This window comes from Echinops telfairi, unplaced genomic scaffold, assembly GCF_000313985.2.
Source record: "Echinops telfairi isolate 266 unplaced genomic scaffold, ASM31398v2 ScPeMD7_2;HRSCAF=8, whole genome shotgun sequence".
NCBI lineage: Eukaryota > Metazoa > Chordata > Mammalia > Afrosoricida > Tenrecidae > Echinops > Echinops telfairi.
The window spans coordinates 60,277,432-60,296,352 of record NW_022103898.1 but is presented as its reverse complement, the minus strand read 5'-3'; the positions used below and the strand labels follow the sequence as shown (position 1 = coordinate 60,296,352).

The following is an 18,921-nucleotide window of genomic DNA, read 5'->3' as shown; positions in this document are numbered from 1 at the left end:
GTTCCCTCTTTCCTACCCATTCTCCCTTTACCCTCCCTGTTTTGCCACTCACACCACTTGCCCTGTAGGGCATCTCCCTTCATCCACTTTTTGGTTGTCTGTCCCCCAGGGAGGAGGTCACACACAGTTCCATGTAATCGGTTCCCTCTTTTCATTGTTGTACATTTTCTTGACTAGATTTAGGGTTGCTGGGTAAGCCTATTTGAATTCGTTCAGACTTGATTTCCACGAACGAAGGAGAGGGAAACCTCTTCTGTGATTTGCTCCATAAATGTTTGAGTTCATTGAATGCCCCAGGTACTTTCTTCTTGACTTTGAAGACCGAGATCAACAAGATAAAGAAGGAACGTTTTAGGAGGGGGGACAGGAAAAGCTAAACATTATTGAAAATAAAAACTAAAGGAACTACTTTTCATATTGGGAAAATAGTCTTTTAAAATAGTCTGATTAAAGACACATTTTAATCAGCCACCGTTTTTGCTATTACTGAGCAGGCAGGTAAGACCTTAGAAGCCACCCTAGGACACTTAGTAGTAGAAGACCCTCTGGCTGTTTTCCAGTACTACTCTGCCCCAGAACAAATGACATAACTTGGACTTATTAATGCAATTAGATGAAAATGGCAGATCATAATTAGATGCTGTGAGTTTTTGGGAAGCTAGCTTTCAAATATTTTATGTTAGATTCATTGTAGTGGTACGTACTTCAAGAAATACTTTTTTTGTGTGTGAAGGCAGGGCTGCTAGACAGAAGAAAGCTGTTGTGGGCCATTCACCACTGGAAAGTAAGCACTGAACATTTCTATGAATGCAGATTGACAAAGCCTGAAAATCACTTGTTTATCTGAAATTTAATCAATAAGAAGTTGTCACTTATTATATTAGTTTAACCCAATGAAAAGGTGTACCTAGAAAATAAATTTTTCTCCCAAGAAAATAAAAATTAAGATGATCTTAGAACACTGTTTTAGATCTGATTTCCCCTCTTTAAACTTTCCCTTTTGCCTATCATGGGGTATTTTTATTCCTTATATGAACTAACTGCTGATTTTTCTCCTTACTACATAGAAAATTAAAAAGGATCCATATACAGCAACCATGGTAGGATTTTCAAAAGTCACAAACTACATTTTTGATAGTTTGAGAGGCAGTGATCCTTCTACACACCAGCGACCGCCTTCAGAAATGGCAGATTTTCTTAGTGATGCGATTCCAGGTCTGAAAATAAATCAACAAGAAGAACCTGGATTTGAAGTCATCACAAGGGTGAGTGGTGATGATGCTTTCACTTTAAACAGATGGACTGTACTAAATGCTATGGAAATATAGCTCAGTTTTGCTCTTTCCCTTAAAACTTTTAAAACTTTTTTGTTGACTGATATCCCTTATAGCCAGTACATATACTACTACCAAATGCTGATATTTTTCATTATTAATTACCCTTTTTTATTGTCGCATCATTTGCCAGTTCAACATTTTTAGGTGACTGAGGATAAGTCAAAAAACCGATTCGTACAAAATCATGGAAATCCTTGTTTATTACTATTATTATTTGATCTTTTTATTGTGAATTACGTGGAGTTTATAGAGTGCCCCTCATCCCCTCATGGCAACTCCATCACCCATTACATTTTCCTCCTTTTTTTTGTCTCTATTCCTCCTTCTCCCTTAACCCTTCTCAGCTTTGTCATTGGGTAAATACTGATCTCAAGTGACTGCTTATTCTGCACTGTGCACGTCTCCGTAGTGTGATTGTGCCCCTAGAGCCCTGCTTGTTGTTTGGCTAGTTTAGTTCCAGACCAAGGTCCTGGAAAGGCGACCAAGGGCCACAGTCTCCGGGGTTTCACCAATCTGTCTGACCAGCAGGCGTGGTCTCTTACATGATTTTGAATCCACAGTTTTTTTTCTCTATCCAGAAGCTTCTAATCTACTCCTGTTCAGAGAAGTTGGTAGTAGTAGGCAGGCTCCATATAGTTCTTCTGGTCTCAGGGTCATAAAAACAGATATTCATATATTGTTTGCATATGTCTTTGATTTTCATCACTTTTATTTTCTCTGGCCGGGGCGAAAAGAATAGTTTTCTAGTTTTGGGTGATACAGGAGTAGATGATAGCAACTTGCCCAGTAGGTGGGGGCTTCCTAAGGTATGGCTGGGCCATGTGGCATGGTTGTTGTGTTGGGTAGGATGAGGAATATCAACAAGAAAAAATACCATTAAAAAGAAAGAGAGAGAAAAACTAAACAACTTAAAAGAATAACAACAATAAGCACATAGGAAAACAATAAATAGCAAGGAAAAAAGAAATTTAATAACCAAAGAAAAAGGAAAGATGAGAAAGGAAAAATAAACACAAAACAAGGGAAGGGAAAAGAATAAAAAGTTTAAAAAGGAGAAAACTAGGGTAGAGGCAGGATCCAGAGGGTAGAAAACTAGTGGGTGGGCGGGTCCGGGCACTCAGTGTAGGTAGGTACCCTTTGCCAGCTAAAGAGCTCATAGAATGGAGGGTTGATTGGTGTTCTGGTCAGGGCATGTGATTCAGAAGTACCTCGTGCTAGCTCAGAGGGTGGCTGGCGTCAGGGTTTGAGTTATGGACTGAATTCTTTCGAGTCTAGGGAAGATTGGGAGGTAGGCAGCTGGCTATGGGAAGAGTTCATGCCCTCCCAGAAGTGGCTGGGTACCTGGCATTGCATGTTCTGCTGGTCCACTGAGGTGTACACAAGAGCACAATCCATGAGGGTGAGGCTCTTAGCCTAGGCAGTGCAGAGGCTCTGTTTCCTTCTCTCCAACCCTGCCCTGAAGAGGGTTATGTGAAACGGCAGTTTGGCCGTCCTTGAGGGACTCAACATTGTGTTTCTTGGGAATGTTCTTGGTGTTTGGAGAATAAAAACAAGTCTGAAGGGGCAAGATTGGAGCTGCAGGGTGAATGAGGTAAGGTTTCCCCATGAAATTTTTGTAGGACAATCCTTGCTGCCCTCAAAGAATGAGCAGATGTATTGTCAAGATAGGAAATCCTTTCTGGGCCCAACTTTCTGGGCCTTTTTCTCACTAACACGGTTTTCAGTTTTCTTAAAATTTCTCCCTAATAAATCCTTGTGATTATTTTGTGTCCGTTGAGAAAATTCATCTTTGGGATCCCAAAAATACAGTCATCACATTCTGAACTGAGTTCTCTTCCTTGAATTTAATTTGGCCCAGCAAATTCCAACGGAAGCCATTTTTCTATTGGTCTTTGATCTTTTGATCATACTGGTAAATCCAAGACTGGTCCTGAGTTCAGTTCGTTCTGTAAATTCCTTTTCGCTAGCTTGGTTGGGCAGATCAGCTCTTTGAGCTAGGTGTTCTTCATGCAGGTACCCATTATATCCAAAGCTTGTTTGAGGCCAAGGCAATATGCTTAAAATTGAAAACGTTGAACCCTGTGAAATTCCACTGTACGTTGCTCTCTCCTCATTGGCAGTTCTGTTTTATCAGGTTCTTGACATCAGCTGTAGTTTCCTCATCTGTGGCAGTTGATGGTCTTTCCGTCTTGGCTCATCTTTGAAGTCTTCTTGACTTTCCAAAAAACCTGATTCAGCTGAAACTCGCTTTATGTGAAGCAGCTCTGTAAACTGATGAATGATTTGTGAAAATGATGTAAATCATTAATGATTTGGGAAGATGCCTACTTTTGTTAAAAAATTGATACTAACCCTGATCTCAAAATTGTTTTTTTCCAAGGTGAAACCTGAAAGTCTCCTGTTTTTTTTTTTGAAGGCACCCTTTTTGAAGGCAGTCAGGCTTAAGACAAGTGTATTACTGAGAGAACTTGCCTGCAGCCATTCACTGATGAGAGACAAGCTTAAGCACATTTTGTTGGAATAAACTCATACATGTATGAACTAGAACCGTAGAGCAGCGGTTCTCAACCTGTGGGTTGTGACCCTTTTGGGGGTCGAATGACCCTTCATAAGGGTCGCCTGTTTTATAACAGTAGCAGAATTACAGTGATGAAGTAGCATTGAAAATAATTTTATGGGTGGGGGTTAGTCACCAGAACATGAGGAGCAATGAAAATTATGTTATGGGTGTGGGGGGGTAGTCACCAGCCAGAACATGAGGAATTGTATTAAAGGGTCACGTCATTAGGAAGCTTGAGAACCACTGACCTAGAGCAATACTTTTTACTTACCCCCCTGTAAGTTAATGATATCAATTATACTGATCATGTACAACCATCAACCATAATTATTGCTCTTTTCTGTTACTGTAAACAATGACTGCCCCACCATACCACTATTAAATTTGATTACTTTTTGATGATGATGAACGGCTTGTTGAGTGCGTAACAGTCAGTGAACAGTGCCTCTTTTTGCCTGTTGCTCCTGGTTCTTTTCTTAGTCTGCATGTTTTCTCCCTAAACACAAGGGGCGCCTCTGGTCAGGGCACTACTTTAGAGCTCCTTTTTTCAGTAAGTTGAATTTTGTTCCTGAATCATGGCAAATACTTCAGTAATACTTTAGGAATTTGCTACAATTCTGGGTTTACACATAGTCACAAACATGTAAGTACCTAAACTTTAGTGCTTTAATTAAAGGACTTAGCAAATGGTATTTTAAAATTACTAACATCTGTTAATTGAATCAGAAATTTTAGAAAATGCCAAGTGGAGCTAATGGATCATGAATCAAATCTAAAAAGTAACACATGTTTTTAATGTATGGGGTTTTTGGTCTCTGAATTTATAACCCAGTTATTGGTGTAGTTGGAGGAGAAAAAGTAATGCTAACTATTGTACTTCATAACAACTCAACCTTGTAAAACAAGCAAAGATATTAGAGATGTTAGAATGTATATATGAGGCATTTATAATTTTAGACTTGCTTTCTGGTTTTCTTGTCACCGATTATAAGTATACTTGTATTTGCCTCTCTTATTTTTAGATTGATTTGGGGGAACGACCTATTGTACAAAGGAGAGAGCCAGTATCACTGGAAGAGTGGTCTAAGAATATTGACTCAGAAGGAAGAATTTTAAATGTGGACAACATGAAACAGATGATATTTAGAGGGGTAATTTAAATAATATGGCTTATATATAAACTAGTATCTAGATTTTTTTTCTAAAGCATGGAATGAACTTTATTTCTTTGATGGATGATGTTTGGAGTGGGACAGAATGACGTGTTTATAATTTCCCTCAGGGTGGGGCCAGAGGTGGAGGAGATAGATGTCTGTTGACCTCTGGAAAGAGAATTCTTCCTCATTTGGAGTTCTATGAGTTATGCAAAGGATGCATACAGTGTAGTTGCCATATCCAGTAAGGTTGAACGTCAGAAGAATTTACCCATCCCATGGTCTACAGTCTGCTGTGTACTTTCCATTTTGAAAGTGCTCTGGCAGATGCGACCATCCTCAGAATCTGGAGATGTCAGTTACAAGATGAATCAATCCACTATTTATGCACAAAACTACCTCTTCTAACCTTTCTTGTGCATGATTTTTCAAATATGTTTTCTTTAGGGTCTTAGTCATTCATTGAGAAAACAAGCCTGGAAATTTCTTCTGGGATATTTTCCTTGGGACAGTACCAAGGAGGAAAGAACTCAATTACAAAAGCAAAAAACGTAAGTATGCTCTTTAGTGTGTTCATCAAAGAAATTCAGATAACTCACCGATAAAAATGAGTGTGGGGGGGAAAAATTAGTGTGGGATTTCTGATGAGGTTTTGGAATCAATGAGGGGGTGGGAAAATAATTTTATTTTCCTCTTTCTAAGTTAACACAATTAAGAGCATTGTAATTGTTTCAAACTAGAAACATTTATTAGAAGGACCTCATGTTGATCAATGTATAAACTGATGGTAACGTTCTTTATTAATCTTGTGTAATCCTTTTGCATACTTGGAAGATAGCCATGTTGATATAGATTTTTAAATATCTAATTTGTCTTGATTCATTCTTAAAATTTATAAAACTATAAATATGATTCATTGTTAAGTAAAATTTCCATTTAGGTTAGTTAGCTTCTAATCTCCCTAATCTTTGGGAGAGTGTTTGCATTTTAGCTCTTTCTCAAACAGACCTACTTTTCAGATATTCTTCTTATTCCTAGTTCAACAGTCTAGCCTATGATTTAAAGTCACTGCCAGCATTTAACACCCTAACAATCCTTATCTTCCCACCATGTTAACTAGGCCCTCTGAGACATTCTTAGATGAATACGTTTTTGTTACATACTGGTTGGAAAGCCAGAACTCATATGTTGCATTTAAAAAGGAAATTACATTTATATTTATTCAGTGTCAACAAATAAGGGTAAAGCAGAGCATTTTATTGAGGAATAGCAGTTCCAGCTGGGCATCATAAAGTAAAATGCGTTGAAATTGAAGGTGGGAGGAAATTTTTTTATCGAGAAATATTAGCAACTTTTATAGAAAACTTGTGTTTGGTTGATAATGATCTCATAGTTACAAACAATTATGAGGCATCTATTTTAGCATCTCTCTCTTTAATACTAGCTATTTCCATTTCTAATATGCTTTCCCAGATCACTTACCTCAAAAATTTCCCAGAACATTCTTCAAACTTACACTTTTGATTAAAGTTTGCACACTACCACATTAAAAAAAAAATTCCATTTCAGTGGTGAAAGGTCATGCAGTCATCAGAAAGAAACAAAATGGAATCAAATTCAGCCCTGGGTCAGCCAATTTAGTCATGCCAGGTGCCTCAGTTTTAGATTGCACTAACATATCAGAAAACTAGTGGTTAAAGTACTTAATGACCCAAATAATTTGAAGTGTAGTTTTAAGAATTGAAGTAAATGTTTACTATATAAAGTTTGTGACGTGCGTAAAATTGTATTTTTACCTTTGCTTTCTCTTATCAAAACTTTAAATATTTTATCCTATTTATAAACTTGCATCCAACTAATTTGATAAATGATTTTGATAATTTCTTATAGACAACACAGTGTGTTAGTAGAGTAGAATAGAGAAACAAATCCAGGGAGACTCTCCTGTATATAAGAAAGAGCTTTATATACAAGAGCAATTGAATATTGAGAAAATATCCCAGTCCAGATCAAGTCCATAGTCTGATATTAGCCTATACGTCCAATACCAATCTATAAAGTCCTTTTCAGACTCACAAAACACATGCAGTGATGCCAGCATAGTTCCATGTGTCTGGTCAGCTGCCATGTCTCCCAGGAAGTGAGCCAAGAGAGAGTTTCCCGCCTCCAAGGAGGAAATCCAGGAATTCCCAGAATCCTCAGGGGAAGGCCATGCCCACACAGAGGCTTCATTGGCTATACAATGATTGATTGACAGGCTAGACTCCACCCCTTCACTCTTAATCCTCTCAAGTCCCTAACTGACACCAAATTATGTAGCTACCATACTTGGTTAAAAATGAAGTGGTACTACAATGTCATCTTTTTGGTTTTCTTTTTTAGGGATGAATACTTTAGGATGAAACTACAGTGGAAATCTGTCAGTGAAGAACAAGAGAAGAGGAATTCAAGGTTAAGAGATTATAGAAGTCTGATCGGTAATTTTTTCTCAAGAATTTTGCAGGGATTTACACTTAGGTCTTCTTGATAAATACGAGGCATGGAACCGTTTTTCAGTAAACAGTTTCGCCTTTGGTCTTGGTTCCTGAGAGTAGCAGGACAGCCCCTACAAGCAACAAATAGGAGCCTAACCAAACCAAGAGGGATCGCCTGTGTCCAGTGCTGACGAAGCCTTAGGAGGCATGATGCCGTCTGAAGGGCTGTGTGAAGCCAATAAAAGGCCTTGGGAGACAGGCTCATTGGAGCTTCCTGTCTGGAGAAAGCAAACCTGCTTTAGAGAAGGTGGAGGATGGACGCTCCAGCAGGAGACCTACTAGGGATGCTGAGGGAGGAGGAGGCATAATATTTGCATTACTTTTTCCTTCTTGATTAAAGATTGACCTTCCTCTGTAGTTTTTGAGTTTCAGCAGATTATGGGAACCAAAAAACCCAAGGGCTGTTAGTCACCCAGCTCTGGGAGAATGGGGTTGAGAGAGAGGTCTGTACTGACACTGAGGGTCAAAACTGATCAGGGAAGGGAAGCTGAGATTCCCCCAGTGGTTTGAAACAAAAGAAGTGTATGTATACTGCAGAGTTTGTGCTCCAAAGAAATCAGAATTGGAAAGTACATTGGGAATGTGTGTTTATATTCTTAGTTGTTTCTCTATTGATAAGATTAAAAATCCATGGAGTATTTTTAGAATTACTGATATATTTAATTTTCACTTTCAATAAGTGAATTAAAGAATTGTCAAAAAGACATTCGACCTCATTAGAAAAGCATTTGTTTTATTACAGAAAAATAAGAATGATAGGTAAGCAAAAAGGAGTAAAACTGAATTTTGTTCACATCACCCAGAAGATAACTATGTTAGATTTTGGGTTATAGTCTTTCCAAACATACATATTTTTAAATATTTAAACATATAAGTAGATAGATTATTGTAGTAAATTATTGTAGTGAGTAGTAAATTATTGTCAGTGTTTAAAAATGGAATAGCTATTTACTTGGTGTGATCATTCAATGACATATACTAGTTAAATAAATTTACATAATTGGTCATCCCGAACAGAGATGCTTAATATGTTTTAATTGGTTTTAGCATTAGACTTATTTCAAATAGTACTGGTTTGTGAGATTCTGCCAAGACCAAGTTAATAAGTTACTGAAGGAATCAATAATCCTCATTTTTATTATATATGATATTAATACATATATTCTTTATGATTATATTAATCTTTAGATTATCCCCGTGCCTACACATGAAGCCAGTGTTATTGTGTACTCCATTACTTTTGGGAGTACCCAGTTACATCAATATGTTTCTATCTGATAGGTCTCACTTTAGTAATCAGTATCATTAACTTGAGTATTGAGAATTCTCGTAATATGAGAATGAGAAAAGTGGTAATAATGTGTTACTCTTTTTGGATTTAGATCATATGAGCCTCATGATTTCATACTAGTGTAATAGGTCAGTGCTAAAAGGAGACTTAGTATCAGGGAGGTTAGGGTCTAATTTGTGCTGTACTCATACCTTGTCTCCTTGGACACATTTAATGTTTTTAAACTTCATTTTTCTTAACACCTCAAATGAAATAATTAATGAAAAGTTTTGATTATTTCTTAGTTGGGATTTAATACATATATCATTCCATATATCAATCACATCATTTGGCACCACAATGAGTTTCCAAATATATATTTTTCTACATGTACTCCTTGAAAAGTTTTATTTTTTTTTACATAAATAATATACTCCTATTCAACAGGAGCTTATGGAAGAAAATGTTTAACATATTTGGAAAACCCAAAATAATATGTAGATCTGGTGGTTTTTGTATACAGAGACAAATGCATAGGTTGATTTCAGTAGGAGAAGTGATAATGGACATGAAGCTTTTTTCCTGCTGAACACTGAACTGGAAAGAGATCTTAGAGATCCAGTATATTAAACTTTTACTTACTGTTTTTTCTCTGAATTGACATACTTCTGTTTGCTTCATACATCAAGCAATAGTGGTGATAGCTCACATCTTGTTGACTTTTGCTGTGTGTGTCATATTTTTACTGCTCAGGATATTGGAGGAAAATCTGAGCTGCTTCTATTGCTATAATATAATTTGAATCGAATCATATACATCAATCTGAGAATGTTTTAGCAAATGATAAAAGTGACGGTCAGAAGTATTTCGTAAATTATCTTAGATTGTCTCTCTAATTAATATAGCCCAGACTCATTTATACTCAAATTGAGTTCAGTGATGCACTTTCACACTTTCTATCAAAATAAGTCATGTGTAATATGTTACTGATAATTATTACATAGAAAAGTAAAGTAGGGAAAGAGGAAGTTTGTGTGGAGTGTTGTCGTTTCAACTTAAGTGACCAGGAAAGAAGGCTTTTATTGAGATACTTGAGTAGAGAGTTGCAAAACAAGAGAGTGAATCCTGCCAGCATATCTATATGAAAGATAGTTCATGCACAAGCAACAGCACATGCTTCCGTGCTTCCACTTCAGGACCTTTGCATATTATAAGTGTATAGCAAGGAGGGGAGTGTGACTGTAGTGGAGTGAGTTGGGGTGACTACAGCATCTGTGAGATCAGAGTGGCAATAGTGGATGGGTAGGTCCAGGTCACATAGAGCTTTGTAGATCATTGTAAAGACTTACTTTTCTCTGCACTAGATGAAAGCCACTGGAGAATTTTGAGCAGAAGAGTGATATAATCAGATTTCTGATTTAACCGGATCACTCTGGCTGCTATGGAAGATAGTAGGAGGGGAGAATAAGGGTGGGAGTAGAAAGACCATTTGGAGCTATTACAATCATTCAGGTGAGAGATGACGGCTGCTTGATCCAGGAAATGCTGGTTGGGTGGTTAAGATGTGAATATAAACTTGAAGATTTGAGGAAAGTATGACATTCAACTTTTGGGTGAAGGTTATTCTGGGAAGATGAAGGTTTGTTTCTGCCTTGGGACCTTACCATGGTTGAAGAGCAAGGAGAACCAGTGTATTAAGAATGCACTGAGGGGGAGAGAGGGGAAAAATGAGGAGCTGATGCCAGGGGCTTAGGTGGAGAGCAAATGTTTTGAGAATGATGAGGGCAATGAATGTACAAATGTGCTTTACACAAGTGATGTCTGTATGGATTGTGATAAGAGTTGTATGAGCCCCTAATAAAGCAATTAAAAAAAAAGAATGGACTGAGGAGGGTGGGGGGAGTGGGGAAAAACAAGCAAACATAAAAGCTGGTACCAAGGGCTCAATAGAAAGTAAATGTCTAGAAGAGAATGAGGGCAACATATGTACAAACATGCCTAATTCAATTCATGTATAGATTGTGCTAAGAGTTGTACGAGCCCCCAATAAAATGATAAAAAAAAAGAATGGACTGACTCAGATTTGGAGGTGAAATGAGTCAATGGGAGACCTAACTGCTCATTTCTATGTATATTTTGGAGGATTAACTGATGAATCAGTGCCACAGGAGAGAAGAAGCAATGACTGACGGATGGCACCAAGAGGCTGAGAAACTGAAATAATAGAGTTGCTATTTTCTAAGGGACAGACCATGAGAAAAGCAAGTTTGGAAGGAAATATTTGGGACTACAGTGAAAATAGATGGGGTTTAGAGGTAAATTCAGTGGAGGAATAGGGGTTATTATCAGCATTTAAATAATGTAAAACTATGACCTAAAAAGTAGATGAATTTGTCTAGGGAGTGAATACACATATAAAAGAAGAGGTTTAAGAACTAAAGTCAGAGACACTTTACCATATTACAAAAACCCAACCCAACCCGGTTTACAGAAAGGAGATTAAGGAGCAGTCATAGTGAAGAAGAGTGTGATGTCCTTGAAGGGTCAAATGAAGAAAATATTTCAGGAAGAGCGAAGGGATCAAACAGTGCTCAGAAATCAAGTAGGATGAAACTCGGGTCGACTGTATCAGGAGATTTGGATAAAGAGAGGAGTGTTAGTGGAGTGCATATAGTTCTTTCTGGTTCTGCTCTGAAATGTTGGGGAGAAATAAGCTATAAAATATAGAGAGCCAAGAGGAGCCATTTTGCTCATTCAGAACCTGCCCATGGACAAAGAGGCAGTCATGAGCAGAACAGAAGAATATTGCATAGGTTAAAATCAGAAAAGCATGCATCAGGGTTGTATTTTTTCACTGTACTTATTTAATATATGCTGAGTAGATAATTTGAGAAGCTGGACCATATGAAGAAGAACTGACATCAGGATTGGAGGCAGGGTCATTAACAAGACACAATTTTGCTTGCTGAAAATGAGTATTTGAAACACTTGCCGACGATCAAACACTGCAGTGGATTACAAATCAATGAAAGAAAGCCAGAAACCCCACAACTTGGCCAATAGATAGCTTGGTTAATGGAAAAAAGATGGAAGTTGTCAAGGATTCATCTTGCTTGGATCCACAATTGGTGCTCATGGATGCAGCAGTCAAGAGATCAAATGACACATTGCACTAGGCAAATCTGCACAAGACCTGTTTAAAAGTGTTGAAGATGTCACACTGAGGACGAAGTTGTGCCTGATCCAAGCCACGGTGTTTTCATTTATCTCATATATATGTCAAAGTTGGACAATGATTAAGGATGGCCAAAAAAAGAGTGAATGCATTTGAGCTGTAATAGTGGTGCAGAATGTTGAATATACCTAGCCTGTCAGAAGGACAGACAAATCTGTTTAGAAAGATGTACTTCCAGTATGCTCCTTGGAAACAAGGATGGGAAGACTTTGTCATACCTACTTTGGTAGTGTTATCAGGAGAGACCAGTCCTTGCAGAAGGACGGACATCATGCTAAAAAAGTAGAAGGCCAAAGAGAAAGAGGAAGGCCATCAATGAGATGGATTGACACAGTGGCTGCAGCAGTGGGTGCAGACTTAACCATTGAGTGAGCATCGAGCAGGACCAGATTTTGCAAGTATAACCACTATGATTCACAACCAAAATGAGAGAAACCAGTGTGGCTGAGTGCTGATGGGAATGATCCAGTAGAAAGGAAATGTAGAGAAACTGGAGTAGGGAACCAGAGTACTAGAGCAAAGTGAGGATGGATTCCCCGCACAAGGGAGAGTTGGTCTCAACCAAGATCATGGAAGCAGATTTATTAGGGGTAGACGAGAAGGGTGACTGGGAACAGGTATCATGGGAATCGGTTGGAAAGTCTCTTTGGATAGCTGCCTTTTTCTCAGAAGCAACATTCATCTGTCAGCTAGGATACAAGATGGAAGTTGAAGTTGGAGGCTTGAGAGATAAGATGCAAGATAGTTGCATGAATAAGGAGAGTGAATGGGTAAGAGATATTGAGCATTACTGGAAAGCACCATTAAGGGCCCCTTTGAGGTGAGATCAGTCAGGATGATTATGTTTTTTTCTTCAGTCTCTTTGCTTATTATCTGTATCAAGTTAGATGGGAAATTATATAAAATTAGACTAGCACTCTTTTTCTATTTTAAACTTAAGTATTTTCTTTTTAGAAATAGTTCCCTTATAATGTGTTGTAGTTAGTTGCCATTAGTTGATACTGACTCTTGGGAACCACATGTTTTCAGAGTAGAACTGATCTAAGGATATTTCAAGATGTGATCTTTGGAAGCAGATTACTAGGCCTTTCTAGGTTTCTTTGAGTGGATTCAAACTGCCAACTTTTTGTCCAGTATAGAGTGCTTAACTCTGTTCACACCACTAGTAACCCTTTTCCTTTAATCTTGCCTGCATTTTTATATATTATTTTTGACTGCTTTTGGTTTTCTACATAACTTGTCATTACTAGATATCTATGAGAGAAAAGAAAAGGGCATGACTGGGAAGGCACTATGGAATAGGAAGGAAGTTGGCACAAAGTAATGGAGGCAGGGAAGACACTGGGAGGAGTGTCAGAATGAAAGATGACTGGTAAATACTTGTTATACACATAGTTCTGCAATAACTGTACAAACAGATGGATAAACATGCAGACTGAACAGAGGTGGGAGGGAGAATAAGAGTATACCCTTACATACATATACGTTTAAAAGAGGATATTGTATATATGTATTTAATTTTGTTGCAAACATATCCGCGAATGTGGTGGAGCATAGAGGGGCAAAGATATGAAAACACCTTAGGCATAACTGAACACCTTGAGGGAATGAATCATTGGGTCTAAGAGCTCAGTATCATAGTCTTGGGGCTATTGACATGACATAATTCACAAAGATGTACATCCTATATAGGCAGGTAGTGACTGGAGTCTTAAAAGCTCATGAATGACCCTGTATGGTGCACCTATTGGTCTCTCCCTGTTTGAAGGAAAGAAATGCAATGGAAATCAAAAGACACTGGAGACCACTAGTCCAGTGGATTAGTAGAGCGTAAATATGTGGCTCTCTAGACCAGAAGCTAGAACTAGATGGTGTCTGGCTACTTACCACTACCGACTGCTCTAAAGGGAATGATCACATAAGAATGCCCTGAGTAGACTATGAGAAAAATGTGGAATAAAGCTAAAAAGCATATAGAGCACTAGTCTTATTGGTCAGATATAAACTGGTAAGGTGGTGGTACGAAATTTCCCCCCCACCCCCTACCACCCACCAAGATTATGGTCTTTAGCTTTAGTAACCTTTCAGTTCTGGTATTGAACTAACTGCCGTGGCTCAAATGTTCAGCTAAAAATACACAATAGTCTCTAAGGAGACCATTAACACTAGAGAGATCTGCATACCTTGGAATAATTAGCCATCTGAGATCAAAAGGGCAATATTTCCCCAACGATAAAGTTTAGTGTATTAGGAAAGAAATAGGTATGGAAACAGGAAACCTGCAGGAAATAGAGTAAATATTGGTACATTGTGGGAATTACAATGAATGAGATGACAAAAAAAGTTTATGTATTGTTGAATGTAAAACTGATGGTCTGTTACCTTACCCAGTTAAAAACAAAAGTTAAAAAAATCTGTTGAGCCTATGGTATCTAGTGGACCCAAAATTCTAAATTGACATTAGCTAAATTGTACTTGAGTTAAAAAAAATAGCTTACTATGAATTTATTAGCTATTAAATGAGTTTGGGATACTTTTATTTTTTAAATGAAGATTTTACATTTATAGTATGAATTTTTTGCAAATTTGTTTCAAAGGTCTTTCCACAATTCTATAGATCTGTGCTTGCTTTTTATTAAATCCTAACAGAAAGCTAGAATACCATTCTAATGATGCAAAGGATACCCTTACAGAATCTAAACTGCTTGGGCCATCTTTCTATAACTAGTTTTCAAATTATTTAGCTTAATTTTTAAACAATTGCTTATAGAGTATATTTGTGCTTTCTGAGTTTTCAAGTTATTTCTTCGTAATTTACTGAGGAATTCAAGTTTGGAGAAATCCCTTTGTAGTTAGAAAGTCTTTCGCAACAAAGTGTACCTAAACCCTAGTAGACAAGAGATCCATGTTTGTGGATTTAGTTGTTGATATAACTGTGAATATTCTTATGGTGGTATTTTGAGATTTTTTCTAGATGTCATGAAATAACATAAATTACTTACAAGATATAAATTGAATTGTGAAATGAATGTGTGAAAATAAGGAAGTAATTTGTCTTGAAGATGATTATGGAACATAACAAAGAAGTTTGTAACACTTCTCAAAATAAATGAAGCAGTTTTTAATGAAACATCTCTTTGATTATGCTTGATTGCATAGTAGCTTTTCTCATTATTATTTTCAAGCAGCACTGCTTATCTCTTGGATTCCTAACTGGCATTTTTAGCATTGACTAATAAGTATTATTTAATGTTACTTGTACTTTGACTTTTGGTGGTACAGTGCTTAAAATGTTTGGCTGTTAACCAAAAGGTTGGCAGTTCAAAACTAACCTTGTGAAAAAAATGTGTCAGTCTACTTTTGTAGATTTACAGCCTTGCTGATTATCTGGGGAAGTTGTACCTTGTCTTAGAGCAGTGGTTCTCAACCTTCCTAATGCCGCGACCCTTTCATACAGTTCCTCAGTGACTGACCCCCCAATCATAAAATTATTTTCATTGCTAATTCGTAACTGTAATTTTGCTACTGTTATGAATCGTAATGTAAATATCTGATATGCAGGATATATTTTCATTGTTACAAATTGAACATAATTAAACATAATTAAAGCATAGTGATTAATTACAAAACAATATGTAATTAGATATTGAGAAATACTTATGTGTTTTCCAGTGGTCTTAAGCGACCCCTGTGAAAGGGTCGTTCGACCCCCAAAGGGGTTGTGACCCACAGGTTGAGAACTGCTGTCTTAAGGTCACTGTGGTTCAGAACTGACTGTAAGGCAGGGGCTTGAGTTTGGATTAATTCATGGAAATGCTTTCTACCATTTAACTAAAAGATTTTCACGTTAGATAAAAATGGAAAAAAAATGCTTTAAAATCTGCCTAAGGAGTAGTTTGACTTTAAAAAAATGTACCAGACTGGGAGGGTGGAGGGAAAGTGGGGTAGAAAGGGGGAACTGATTACAAGGATCAATGTGTAACCTCCTCCCTGGGGGACGGACAACAGAAAAGTGGGTGAAGGGAGACATCAGACAGTATGAGATAAGACAAAATAATAATTTATAAATTATCAAGGGTTCATGAGGGGGTGGGGAGCGGGGAGGAAGGGGGAAAAATGAGGAGCCAATATCAGGGGCTCAAGTAGAAAGCAAATGTTTTGAGAATGATGAGGGAAACAAATGTGCAAATGTGCTCAACACACAATGGATGTATGTATGGATTGTGGTGAGTTGTACAAGCCCCCAGTAAATGATTTTTTAAAAATGCACCAGATAATTATTTCATTAGTAATTTGATAAGATTAGAATTTGATAAGATTTTTTTGTTTGTCAAAGGAGTGAAATTAATAACAAGAAAAATAATCCTCTGTGTAAGATTTGAGCTTTAAATATATTTGCTTTTGAGGTTTCTCAAATATGTGGTTTGTCTTTTTAGAGAAAGATGTTAACAGAACAGATCGAACAAACAAGTTTTATGAAGGTCAAGAAAATCCAGGGTTGATTTTGCTTCATGACATTTTGATGACCTATTGTATGTATGATTTTGATTTAGGTAAGTGCTCCTCTAAAGTCTTAATTTTCAAAGGTTAATATGAATTTTGTTTAGAATTTAATTTTAACCAGTTAGACATATATAGTGATTTGTAAGGGTTGTTCTTCAGTGGACTGGAAGCTTCTGTTCCCACATTGTGCACCGAGGGGCCTGAGAATGCTCCAGCAGATCCACCGGAGCTTTATGGGGATTTCAGTGAAATATAGTGACATCTTTAGGACACGACTCTGATTACTAGCTGAAATAGTTCAGAGCTTCAACATTAGATTGCTACTTTTTTTGAATCAAGTTACATCTTTTGTCAAGCTTGGTTTTGGGTACTGTGCTCATAAGCAAGCACTGTATGAAAGTACATGAGGACCTGAGAATGATGGCGGCTGTGCTAGTCTTAGTCCAAAGTTTGAGTAGTCATCCAGCGAAGTTGTTTGAGCCTATTATGAGTTGATTCCAGCTCATGGTGAGCCAGAATGACGGAGAACTGATTAATAGGATTTCCTAGGCGGTACTTTTTACAGAAATAGATTGCCAGGTATTTTTGTTTTGTGGAGCTGCTGGTGGGCTCGAACCACTGACTTTTCTGTTAACAGCCATGCATTTAACTGTTGGGCTACCAGGGTTGTTAGTAATTTCTTTGGGCCTCAAGAAGTCTTGGGAAAAAATTAGAGTGTCATAGATTGTGAGGATGACAGAGAAAAGTGGGCAGTGTTTTGTTCTGTTGTATATAGGCTCACTATGAGCTGGAACTGACTCGATGGTAGCTAACAGCAGCCAAAGGGTGTTGTGAACTTGGGAACTTTTCCTAAAAACTTGGGAACATATGATAACTTTCTCCATATGAAGAAAAATACCAATTTGATTGTGCTGGTAACAGTGTCAGTAGTTCAAAGCCGCTAGCTCTTCACTGGGAGAAAGATGGAGTTTCATATTTCTGTAAAATGTTAAAGTTTCGGACACCCACAGGGGTAATCTACTCTAACCTATAAGTTCACAGAGTCAGAATTGATTGGATAGCAGTGAGAGTATATCTTAAATACGAGCAATGCTAGTGTTGTCTAAGGCAGGGGTCCTCAAACTATGGCCTGCAGGCCACATGCGGCCCACCAAGGACATTTATCCAGCCGGCTGACCGGGTGTTTTAGCCCTGTTTTGTTTTTTTACTTCAAAATAAAATATGTGCATAGGAATTTATTCATAGTTTTTTTTTTAAACTATAGTCCAGCCCTCCAACGGGTCTGAGGGACAGTGAACTGGCCCCCTGTTTAAAAAGTTTGAGGACCCCTGGTCTAAGGTATATAGAAATGGTTTCATAAGTAGACTTTTAGATTACTTTAAGGGAGCTTATGACATTTTTTGGAGATGAGTGAGTAGTGCTCAGCACAAAACACCCAAGGCAACCTTGGGTGATGGGTGATTCCATGTTCTCTCCTGTTGGTGTCTAGTGACAATAAATGCATCCATCATACCTAGGGTAGAAGTTACATTTTCAGCCATATTTTAAAGCCGTTCCTCTGACAGTCTGGTTTTAAAATTAATAAAGAAGGCAAGTCTGAGACTTGTTGCTACATACAAAATTTATTGACTGCTTATATGTAAGTTAGGGGAAGATGTAAATTCTTTTGCACATCTCAAGGTAGCATCCTCTTCAGTGACAGTACTAGGATAAGTCAAATAGTATTGCCACCAAAGGTCCAGTGGACACATGAACAGTTTTTTTTCCTAAACCATGTTCAAACATGTCTCTATCATCAGTTCTCTCAGTAATACACTTATTTTCGACTCCTGGTGGTGTGCTGGTTATGAGTTGGGCTGTGATCGGAAAGGGCAGCAGCTCGAAACCATCAGGCATCAGGCACACTGCGAGAGAAGAGTTCGTCTCAGAAACTGACAGGGATAGTTCCACCTTGTCCTATAGGGTTGCTTTCAGTTGACTCGATGGCCATGAGTTTGGAGTCTGAGTGGCATTAGGGTGCCGTTAAAAAAAAATGAAGGCTATTTTGTTCAATGGGAAAAAATGATTTTGAAATCAGAGCTAATGTTAAATTTTAATAAAACTCAAATCGATATCTTCCCAAATTGTTGAAGCTTTGCTATAGGTTTATGGAAATGCTGCCTCACATAAAAGTAAAGTTTTTAGATGGTGTATTAGTCTAGGTACTTTGGAGAAACAAATCGACAGCGACTCATGTATAAGAGAGTTTTATGTAAAGAAAAGGTGCATCACGAAAACATCCCAACCCAATGCTTCCCAAGCCCACAAGTCCAACATTAACCCATTAAC

The 18,921-nt window shown here is 37.7% G+C and overlaps 1 protein-coding gene across 1 annotated transcript in view; it reads left to right on the top strand.

Annotated features, from left to right (window-relative positions):
* TBC1D15 (TBC1 domain family member 15) overlaps nucleotides 1–18,921 on the top strand; it is a 55,114-nt gene that overhangs the window by 19,707 nt on the left and 16,486 nt on the right. The window contains 6 exon segments of the mRNA XM_045290668.1: nucleotides 734–784; nucleotides 1,068–1,265; nucleotides 4,920–5,048; nucleotides 5,499–5,602; nucleotides 7,434–7,528; nucleotides 16,527–16,643. Of these exon segments, the coding sequence (XP_045146603.1) occupies nucleotides 734–784; nucleotides 1,068–1,265; nucleotides 4,920–5,048; nucleotides 5,499–5,602; nucleotides 7,434–7,528; nucleotides 16,527–16,643 (694 nt within the window).